At 58.3% G+C, this 11,363-nt stretch overlaps 2 protein-coding genes across 2 annotated transcripts; one reads left to right on the top strand and one right to left on the bottom strand.

Moving 5' to 3' along the window:
- Positions 1-239: 239 nt before the first annotated feature.
- On the bottom strand, positions 240-5,417 carry PSEUBRA_003487 (uncharacterized protein; the record flags this gene model as incomplete). The annotated part of the gene is made up of 1 exon (XM_016436575.2): positions 240-5,417. One exon carries the CDS (start codon positions 5,415-5,417, stop codon positions 240-242), a length of 5,178 nt encoding a protein of 1,725 aa, XP_016292026.2.
- Positions 5,418-9,096: 3,679 nt separating this feature from the next.
- Positions 9,097-11,268, top strand: PSEUBRA_003486 (Flavodoxin/nitric oxide synthase; the record flags this gene model as incomplete). The annotated part of the gene is made up of 1 exon (XM_016436584.1): positions 9,097-11,268. One exon carries the CDS (start codon positions 9,097-9,099, stop codon positions 11,266-11,268), a length of 2,172 nt encoding a protein of 723 aa, XP_016292025.1.
- Positions 11,269-11,363: the final 95 nt, after the last annotated feature.

Raw genomic sequence — 11,363 nt, 5'->3', positions numbered from 1 at the left:
ACAAGGGTCCACACAGCACAATTTTCCTGCAAACTGACGATCGCGAGGCGTCTGACGGAGATCTCGCTTCCCTTACCCTAAGCCATGTTCAGGCGCGGCTATCACCGCGCTTCCAAATCGGGCTCATCCGCATCCGCGGAGCTCAACACCCTTCAACCGTCAAACCGCATCTTCACTCACACACTGGCGCTTGACAATACGAATGACAATATATTCCCAAAGCCCATCTAACTCCAAACTCACTCGCCCGTACTGGACCACATGGCAGGCCAATTGACCGGCAGCCTAGGCACCTGAGTCGACTGGTCTGCACCCAACGAGGCAAAGAAATCATCGTGCTCCTGCACCGTCTGTTCATACTCCCTGAGTCCTTGGACGGCGTAGATATGCAGGCTCTCGCTGTAGCTCTCGACAGAGTCGGCATGGACGCCGGTGAGGCCAAGACCGAAGTGCTCTGCGGGCAGGTCGGGCATCGGCGGCACGGGTTCGGCGTCGAGGCCGGCGACGAGCTCGGATGCGTGTGCCGGCAGGATGGATGCGCGGCGTGAGAAGGCGCGCGAGATGCGAGGAGACGGTGGGGTGCGTCCTGGCGTAGGCAGCTGCGCATGCGTGTTCTGCAAATCGAACACGGTGTCTTTGGCAATGCCCGCGTCGTGCGTTGGAGAGAGAGGTGGTGCGATGTTCGATGTCGAACTTGACCCGTTGCTGACCCTTTGCGACGACGAAGGCGACGAGCTTGACCCATTGCTGGCCGTTTGCGATGTTGACGACGGACGACCCGACTGCTGCTGCTGTCGCTGCTGCTCCTTGATGTCGAACTCATACCCGCCACTGCTGCTCCTACCAGTCTTGCCAGCCCGCACACTCCCTGCCAGCGTCGAGACGTCCGACATAGCATCCGAGCTGACCGAATCGAACGACGTCCTTGGCGTTGTCCGCGAACTGCCGATCGTCTTAGTATCGTCGTCCGACTCGGTCGACCCCATCTTGCCATGCGTTGAGCTCAACGCCTGCGACTGTCTTGGCGAGTTCCCACCTGACCCCTTGCCATCCCCCTTGCCCGAGCCGCGGAACGCCTTGAGCCAGCTCTTGGTCTTGGAATGTCCACCCGGCTTCTTGCCCTCCGCCGCCTTGGCCTGAGGCGTAGTCACCGCCGGCGCGACCGCGGTCATGGGCATAATCTTCTCCGCCTTGACCCTTCCATCGGTGCTGCCCTCGACACTCGTCCCTTCCGACGAGGTGCGCTTAATGGTGCTGACAAACGTCGACGAGCCCGACCGGCCAGACTTGGTGCCGTCGTCCGACTTGGTGCCGTCCGAGCTCGACTCGATCTCGGGCGAAAGCATGTCGTGCCGCTTGCGCAGCGCTTCGAGACGCTGGTTGAACAGCTGGACAACATGGATGGCCGACTTGCCCGTAGGATCGTCTTTGGGCTTCGGGAAGTCGCCAATGCGCGCAAGACGGAACACTAGAAGATGCAGGTAGTAGGCGCGGATGGTGAACGACCACGAGAGGAAGAGCTTATGGAAGACGCCCGGTTTGAGCAGGATCTGCTCGCAAAAGTGAACGCGGTTCTCGGCGGTCGCTGTCAGCACGCCAAAGTTGGCGTAGCAGAAGGCGATGGTGCGCATGAGGGCTAGGGCGTGGTCGGCGTTCTCGAGGAGCATGCCGATGGTGGTGATGACGAAAGAGACGTCGATCAGACCCTCGTTGATGAGATCGTTCGACTCCATGTGGCTGAGCACTCCGTCGAGCCAGTCGAGCAGACAAAAGACGCCCTGAACGTCGTAGAGCGATGTGCGCTTGACCAGTGCCTTCACATGCAGACCGAGCATAGGCGCGAAGATCATGTTGGTGCCTGCAGGTGCCCGCACAATGTCGACCACGATGGCCGTGCATCGGCGGTTGGCTGCTTCGAGGATGCGAGGCTTGCCTGCGGTGCTTCCCGAAAGCACATTGGCCGTCTCGCCAGCCGGGTTGAAATTCTTCTGCGAGGAGAGTGTGGTGACCGAGAGGATGACACGGTGCACCAGAGCCAAGCACTTCTGGTGGACGCAGGTGGCGAGATGGGCGTAACCAGGCCCGCCAAAGAAGTACTTAGACACGCTCTCGAGCGACTTGGAACTTGCAAACAAGCCAGCCAGCTGTCGGTGGTAGCTGCGACAGAAGCTGAAGAAGAGCTCCGAGTCGTCCGACTGCCATCGACGCAGCCAATTGCCGGACATCTCGACCTCCACCTCGGGCTGGCATACCAAGTACCTGTCGTCGTCGGGACCTTGCGAGTCATTGACGTTGACAGACTCGCTGTCGAGCATCTTGAGGTACTCGCGCGAGTCCTTGAAGCAGAGCTGACGCAGCGACGGAGGGAAACGGTTGGCGAAGCGTGTAAAGTCCGTAGGCTTCCTCTTATGCCAGTTGAATTCTCGTGCCACTCGCTCGAGGGCAAAGCGGTTGACGGGCAGCGCTCGGAGCAGCTTGCTGGCGACACCGTTGACCCTGAAGAAGGCGACGGCCAACAGACGGCCCGAGAAGATGAGCGTGTTCTGGTAAACGCCCTTCTTGTTGAGCTCGCCGATGGCGTAGGACAGGATGTGGCCAAAGACGGACGAAAAGCGTGCTTCGTCCTCGGGATCGGTGCTGAGGATCGAGGCAGAGAAATTGCGGCTCTCGATGATGCAAGCGATGCTTTCCAGTAGCGCGCCGCGGTCGGCGGACGTCTGGACGTGCTGCAGCTCCAACAGCAGCGAACGGATCCAGTCGAAGAACAACGCTCTCCTTGCTTTTCCATGAACATAGAGCCCGTAACCAATGACATCGACCGTGGCCGTCTCTGCCTCGAGGGCCAGGAACGGCAAGAGGATGGCGCGCAAGAGGTTGCCGCGCTCCGCGGCCATGCCACTGGATGCCTTGTCGCGGAAGCGTCGGAGGGCGTTCTCGATTTCGTGCCATGCGCTGGCAGGAAGCATCTGTGCGTCACTCGGCTCGTCTTCGAGCGCATCGTTGCTCGAGACGCTGGAAGCGCGTCTCGACCAGCGGTCCTCGTTGCGTGTGGGCGCTCGCGAGTCGGAGAGATCGGTGCTGGCCTCGGAGAAGCGACTCTGCTGAAGTGGCGAGAAGGTGGCAAGCGACTCTGGTCCGCGTCTCCATCTTGCTGCGTCTGCCGTCTCGTCCGAAGCCTGCACAGTTCGCTCGCCGTTGATCACAGGGGACGCGGCTTTGAACGGGTTCGGGTTCGAGAAGTTGCTTTGGGTTGGCACGATCGGAGAAGTCGTCTTAGCCGCCGTTGCACCAGCTTGGAGAGCCGCTTCTTCACGAGGAGCGGGCTGCGCTTCGAGCTTGTGGGGCGGCGGCTGCAATGTCTTGAGCGATGGATCGCGCGACATGCCGGGTCTATCTACGTCGGTGATCTCGGTCGTGTCTACCTCTTGAGAAGCGTGCTGGACACCGTTGGATGGCGATACAAATTCGATCGACGGAGCTTCCGCCTTCGGAGTGGTGAGATCCTCTTCCGGGGGTGTGGAGAATTCCACAAAGCTTTTGTCGGACGGGGGCGTCCGTGGTGGTTGGATAGCTGGCGTTGCTTCTTTGACAGGGGTCGATGCAAAGGGCCGCTGTGCCTGTTGTCGAGCTTCTCTCAACGTCATCGTTTCTTGCTTGGGCGTCGTCTTGCTCTGAGCTTCCGAGCGATCGTCGTCATCGTCACGAAGAGCCAGATATGAGCCTGCAACTTGCCCGTGAGGACGCCTTGCAGGTGAGTCAGTCACGCCATCAACGAGCACGCCAGTAGCGGAAGCTCGGTCGGTCATCAGACGATTGTCGTCCGCAGTGCCCCTCGCTTCGTTCTGCGGCTTGGGCACGTCGGACGAGTCGACAGCATCTTGCGCTGGTGGTGTACGGGTGGACCTCGAAACGCGTCGGGGCAAGGGTGTTGATTGGGATATCAAGTTGCTTGCAGGGCCGTTGGTGCGTGCTGGCGTCCTTGCATTCATCAACTCGTCGTTGCGAGAGGGGAGGGTCGAGCCAGATGGTTGAGGCTCGAAGTCTTGCCTTGTCTGGATGGTTTCGTCGGAAGAAGCAAACAGGCTCGAACTTGGCAGGTTGAGGTCCAAGATCGGCGCTGACTTTTGCGAAGACGCGATTGACGATGGCATGATAGGACGAGGCATCGACTTTGCACGCTCAGCTTCGCGCTCGAGCATCGCGCGCTTATAGGTTTCGGCGAGTGTGAGGGGTGTCGATGTGATCGTTCCGTCATCTCCAAGGTCATGGACATCGCCTCGTGGCTGCGGTTCGGGTCGACGCGGGACGGCGTTGGACAACGAAGTGGCAGCTCCTGCGCCCTGGAACGCAGAAGGATCGAGGCTGGATGCGGTCCGGTCTGGAACTGTGACGGCGGTTGGTGGTTGCACGGGAGGATGTGAGCTCGTGGCCACTGGCTCCGTCCGTCTCCATGTGGCCGACGAGATCGCTGATACGGCGGATGGAAACTGCTCGCGCTCAGGTGTCGAGGGACCGGACGTGAACGGTGATGGGCGACCAGACGAGTATCGAGTGGGTACTGAGTCGGGAAAGTTTCGATCCTTGGGGGAAGGCATCATGCGCTGCGAAGAGAGGCGCTTCAAAGCAGCTTGTTGGACCTGCTCTGCCGGGTCGGCAATCGGTGTAGTCGACTCTTCAGATGGACGCATATTTGCTGCGCCTGAGGGTGGCGCCAAAGCACTCGTGGTAGGAGATCGGACCAAGCCCTGACTAGACGTGCGCTGTTGCACCTGGAGGCTGTGCATGTCGGATCGAGATCGATCAATACCCAGCCCGTTCCGTGGCTGATGAGGCTGCGGCTGAGCACCGACAGAGCCCGTCGGACTGTCGACGGACCACGTGCCGTCCTCGGTAGCAGACACCTTGCGTTGCTGAGATGCATTGGCAATCGACAGTCGTTGACGTGCGCCTGTTGCGCCGATGGGGACGAGAAAGTTGCGCGAGGAGGCGGACGAGGATGCCGAACCAAAAGAGCCGGTACTGCTGCTTGCAGAAAGACCTCGCGGCGTTTGTGCGAAAGAGGTGGAGCCGGAGGAGCCCCAGCTGGGAAGGGAGGGGCGAGAGCTGTAGTCGCTCGCATCACGGCCAGATGCGGCCGTAGCATTGGAGAATTGGAGTCCATCCGCACTGGAAGTGGAGCGGGTCAAGGAGGAGGAGGAGGAGGAAGTGGATTTGGAGAGCTTGAGGCGCTCACTTAATGGCGTGACGGCTTTTTGAGGTGTGCCGATGCCTAAAGATGCTGGAAGATGCGATGCCAAGGACGAAGAACGGGGAAGCGTAGCGCCATGATGACGATCGTTGTCGGAATCTCCGTTGGGAGCATTCTGCAGGCCGTTTGCGCTGTACGGCGAAGCTAGCGAGAGCGGCGTGCGCTGCATCTTGCAAACAACGAGGACCTTGGCCTCGAGTCAAGTGCCGCAGCTTGAGGATGCGGATGCGGCGCCGAAGCGCTTTGGCGGCTCAGCAAGAGCTCGAGATTAGAACAAGGCCGAAGCGTTAACACGTCGCATTTGGCAGAAGGAGGTTGCGTCGCGCGGTGGGCAGTGCTTTGCAATGCTCTGAAGTCGATGCGTAGGTATGCGCTAGGATGCTGTTTGCTTCAGATGGACGAAAGACTGTGACTGAGGCTGACTCGGCGTGGGAAAGCCGATGTGAGGTTTGGGCTTCGGCAGAGGACCAATCGAGGATGCCGAGAGGCAGCAGAGGCAGCGGATGATGGTCTGAAATGCTTTTCGATCCGATTTTAGACGCGATGCGAAACGCTTGATCCGTCTGTGGTTGCGAGGCGGTGCAATGACAGGTTGAAGCGGTAGGGGACTATCGAGGGAAGGCGCGGTCCGTGGTCGTCGCAGTTGAGGTGGTCGCCAGGAGATGGTGAATGAGACCAAAGGTAGGCGAAGCACAATGAAGCAAAGCCAATCACGCCTCGAAGCTGCGATCGCGCTGATGATGATGGTGATGATTGGACGAAGAGATGGAATGATCAAAAACCAAGCGTGTGCTTGCGGAAGCGAGGGACAGCTCGAGCGAGAAAGAGAGGAGGGAGAGAGACGCACTAATCAATCACGCACACACGCCAAGCGAAGGCACTCGACGGCGTTGCCGAAGCGGAAGCCAAAGGACCAACAAAATCAAGGCAGCAGCGACAGTCAAAAGGTCCTCGTGTCGCGATTCCGAGCGGAGGCAGCAGGGTCACGGACTGCATACGTACGTACCCTTGACGGAAAGTGAATGAGGCCAGGCGGCGGCCCTGGCTGAGCTCTCTCTGTGTCTATTGCCCTCTCGCGCATCCGCTCAGAGGTGGCTCTCTTTTCTAATTTGAGACAGGGCCTTGACCGAATAATTGGCAATTTAATTAAATCGCATTTGGATATCAGCTTGAGCTTCGGCTTGAGCTCCTTCATGGCAGAGCACTCCACGGGCACATACGCCACCGCTGTTCTCTCCTTTGTTAGCATCCACTATTGTCATCACCTGATTTGTGAGATTGGACGGAGATGGATCAATTGTGAGTGTGGCTTCGCGATAGAGCGAGTGCAGCCCCCCGGAACACAATGGAAGGTGCATGACTTGACCGTCTGAGTTTGGCGGTTGCTGCGTGTGAAATACAGTAGTGACCTCGACCTGAGGCCAAGGCCATGTCTCACTTAAGCACATTCGGAGTTCGCACAACGCTGAAAAGAGGCCACCAGCATCCATTGCATTCGCCTCGCCTCTGCAGCCATTGTACGTACTCGATACCGGTCATTGGCACGGTCACCTTCCGTCTCTGGCGAGCATCTTGCGTCGGATCATCCACGGAACGACCCATTTCGTCTTGGCTTGCTTTCGGAGCCGCGATACGCCGGGAAAAGCAAGGGCGGCCGACCCGACGAGCAGCTGAGCTAGCAAAGAGGGTCCAGATTGTCGGCAGAAGCCGTGCTTGCAGCGGACATGAACCGCAAACAAAAGTATGAGGTAAGGAATAGCCGAGTTTGAATCTGTACCCTTCTGTTTGCTAACCCGTCCAACTTCCGACGTGCAAAGGGTCCTCCGATCCTCACCTCGGCTCGCTTTTCTTCTTGTCTTCTCTGATTGGAGGACCATGTCCATCGTGGGAACGATGACAGTGATGGACAAGGCGAAGTGCGACCGTTCCGAAGAGCATCCGCCGCTGAGCAGTCAAGCGCGCTAGTGCAACAAGAAATTCCCATCCCTCGGTCCGTGATCCGTTTGCAGTCGAGCAGCGAGCACGATGAACAGCTTCTGCCAGCGCTGTATCGTCTGATCGCAACGAGCCTTGTGTCGCTCCACCTGTGGCTCGTGTCTCTGCCCTCTGTAATTTCTCAAGAGCAAGAACTGGAGTCGCTCCTTTGTCGGAGTGAATCGTGACCCGATGTTCCCAGAGAGAAAGGTGTCCAGCGCTGCGTAGCACAAGATGAACTGAGCGGAGTCGGGAAAAGTCACACAGCCGGCCTGGCTCTTCTTGGCTCGCCATCAGGCGTGCACTGGTACAGAGTGACTGTCTCAGCTAGGCTCTGTTTTGCAGCACGTTCCTTGCTGGGCGCCCCGACAGAAGCTGTGAATCCATGCAGACCGACGTTCTTCCTTCAAAGCGAAAAGCCTTCCGTCCCGTTTTGTGTGCTCGCCTCTTTGATCGATAGCGGTATAGAACCCGACCCTAGCGGCTTCTGCCGACGCGACTGCATGGAACGCGTCGAATCAGCGCAGCGGCAATCGGCTGCGATTCTAGGCTGCGGTAAGGCGACAGTGATCCACCTTACCGTGCCCGGGAGATCCATCCCGGTCTACAGATAGCAACAAGAGATCACGTCCATTGTTTCTCATTGTCGCTCGAGCCTCGCTTGTGCCTGTCGAGACCCTTCATGATCGTCACTATGATCGTCGCCCCACGCGCATCTCTCCGATCTCGCGGGCTGCTGAAGAGAGTCTCTCTTTCATGCGCAGGCAACCATCGACTGATGCATGCCGCACGCTGACGTTGGCGCTCTGTCGGCTGATCTTTTCGCGTGCGGGTATCGCGGATGCCATTTTGAGACGCTTCCGTCAGAAGGAAAGGATGTCTCTCTTTTCAAGACTTTCTCTCGGCCCGTCAAGTTGCTCGGCAGGTGAAACTAACAAAGGAAGCTTTTTCCCTGCAAGATGACAGGTCGGGTCTGCCGATCCGTCGATCTATATATTCGGCGATACGTGTTAAGCTGCAAACCTCTTGAGATGTGCCTTTGTCGGACCAAAGATCACATTACGCCGTTTGGTGTACACAACGTCTTTGTGCCGAGTCAAGTTCTCAGTTGTGGCGCTCAGCGGCCCTGAGGACCCTTGCTTGAAGACTGCCTCGTCAGACCTCACACCTTTTGCTTCCAAGTCTGGCTCGCCATCATGGGCGAGCCATGTTACAGGCCTGAGCGGAACAGATTTCCGGCCCATAATTCCGCGTCCTTTCCAACTCGCCCGCAACACCGCCGTGACTGCCGGAACCCGCCCTCCCACATGCTCACCTCGTCAAGCACAATGATATTGCGGGGTCAACTTCTCCATTAAGTTCTCAATTGAGTTGGTCAGACCACGCTTGCAGTACAATGATGCTTAATTCGAGGACTGGAAGGTTCTCGGTTTGGAGCCTGCTGAAGGAAGACTCCCAGGTTGGGTGGGGACCTGAAGCTCAGAGCGGGTGACCGCCGAGTGACCGCCGAGCTGAGTTTGTGGCTCGATATTTTGAAGACGTGGCGAAAGCTTAGCCAAGCCGAGCTGAGGCGGTGAAATTCGCGGAGCGAGCGAGCGAGTCGCGCTGCGCTGCGTGTTTGCCGCCCCCACGTTTGACTGAGCCCTCTGAGATTTTCAGCGAAAGTGTAAGACTGTGAGACCAGCGAGGAAGAACGCACGCTTTCAACAACTCGGACCCATCCTTCTTTGTGGATATCTTTCTCACGATCATCATCACACCATTTCACCTATCTCGCCGACCAGTGTTCGCTCTGTTCAAGCTTCACACTCGGTATCATTTCTGATTCCGCACATCAGGTCATCGCCTTGTCTCGCTAGGATACGACTCTCAACATGGCCTCGCAGCTCGACTTGATCGTTCTCGGTCTTGGCGGCTTGCTCGCTGTCCTTTACCTCTTCCGCGACAGCCTTTTTGGCGGCTCCAAGGATGTAGCCTCGAAGCTGGCGAACGGTTCTGCTCTCGCTGCTGCTACCGAGGAAGGCGGCTCCGACTTTGTCTCCAAGCTCAAGTCCCAAAAGAAGCGCATCGCCATCTTCTACGGCTCCCAGACGGGTACTGCCGAGGAGTACGCTACCAAGCTTGCCAAGGAGGCCAAGTCTCGTTTCGGCACCTCCTCGCTTGTACTGGACCCCGAGGAGTACGAGTTCGAGAAGCTTGATCAGATGCCCGAAGACTCGGTTGCTGTCTTCGTCATGGCCACCTACGGCGAGGGCGAGCCTACCGACAACGCCGTCGGTTTGATGGAGTTCCTCGAGAACGAGACACCCGAGTTCTCCAACGGCAGCGAGCGTCTCGAGAACCTCAACTACGTCATCTTTGGTCTCGGAAACCGAACCTACGAACACTTCAACGCCGTGGCCCGCAAGCTCGACACCCGTCTTCAGTCTCTCGGTGCCAAGCGCATCGGCGAACGAGGTGAGGGTGATGACGACAAGAGCATGGAGGAGGACTACCTGGCGTGGAAGGACTCCATGTTTGAGGCGCTCGCCTCTTCGCTTAACTTCGAAGAGGGCGGCGGAGGCGACGTGCCCGACTTCAAGGTCACTGAGCTCGCCGATCACCCCGAGGATAAGGTCTACCATGGAGAGCTTTCGGCTCGAGCGCTGCTCGGCACCAAGGGCATCCACGATGCCAAGAACCCATACAACGCCGTCATCCAGGAAGCTCGCGAGCTCTTCGTCGAGGGTACCGCCGACCGCACCTGCGTTCACGTCGAGTTTGACATCGAAGGATCTGGCATCTCGTACCAGCACGGTGACCATATCGCTGTGTGGGCGCACAATCCTGAACAGGAGGTCGACCGCGTGCTTGCCGTCTTTGGTCTCCTGGATAAGCGCCTCTCTGTGATCGATGTCGAGTCGCTTGACCCTACTCTCGCCAAGGTGCCCTTCCCCGTTCCCACCACCTACGAAGCCGTCTTCCGACACTACATCGATGTCACCAGCACCGCCTCCCGTCAGACGCTCAATAGCTTTGCCAAGTTTGCACCCACCCCCGAGATCCAGGCGAAGCTCGAGAAGGTTTGCGCCAACAAGGACACTTTCCAGGCTGAGATCGGCAGCCGCCTTCTCAAGACTGCCGAGGCCATGCAGTGGATCGCCGGTGACGACCTCCAGGCCGATGCCAGCTCCATCACGCCGTGGAACATCCCCTTCGACCGTGTAATCTCGGACCTACCGCGCGTTGGACCTCGTTTCTACTCCATCTCGTCGAGCCCTAAGATGCACCCCAAGTCGGTCCACATCACCGCAGTCGTGCTTCGATACAAGGCCAACGATTCGAGCCCTTGGGTGCACGGCCTCGCCACCAACTTCATCAGCAGCATCAAGATGGAAAAGAACGGCGAGAAGCCCTCTGGCTCGACCGATCCTCGCTTCGGCACTCCCAAGTACTCGCTCAACGGTCCCCGCGACGCCTACACCAAGGACGGCAAGTTCCGTGCTCCCATCCACATCCGACGATCCAACTTCCGCCTGCCCACCTCGCCCAAGATCCCTGTCATCATGGTCGGACCCGGTACTGGTGTCGCTCCCTTCCGCTCCTTTGTTCAGGACCGTGTTTGCAGCGCTGAGAAGGCGCTCGAGAAGTCCAACGGCAAGACACCCGAGGAGACGCTCAAGGATTGGGGCAACATCTGGCTCTTCTACGGTTGCCGCAAGACGGACGAGGACTTCCTCTACCGCGATGAGTGGCCGCAGTACGCACAGAAGCTCGGCGGCAAGTTCCTCATGGAGACCTCGGTCTCCCGCGAGAAGTTCAAGCCTGATGGCTCCAAGCTTTACGTTCAGGACCTCATCTGGGAGCGACGTAAGCAGATCGCAGAGGACATCCTCGAGCGCAAGGCCTACATCTACATTTGCGGTGAGGCAAAGGGTATGGCTCAGGATGTTGAGGCTATCTTCGGCAAGATTCTGGAGGAGGCCAAGGGATCTGCTGGGGAGGGCAAGAAGGAGATGAAGCTACTCAAGGAGCGTTCGAGGTTGTTGCTCGATGTTTGGTCTTAGTCTGGCGCTTCGTGAAGTGCGTAATAGAGTCGTTGTGCTAATGGTTTCGTCCGCTGTGTGTTTGACGGTAGCCGCTGGTGTGTGAGTGTGTGTGC

The sequence above is a fragment of the Kalmanozyma brasiliensis genome (assembly GCF_000497045.1).
Source record: "Kalmanozyma brasiliensis GHG001 unplaced genomic scaffold PSEUBRA_SCAF22, whole genome shotgun sequence".
Lineage (NCBI taxonomy): Eukaryota > Fungi > Basidiomycota > Ustilaginomycetes > Ustilaginales > Kalmanozyma > Kalmanozyma brasiliensis.
This window is presented reverse-complemented; position numbering and strand designations above follow the sequence as displayed.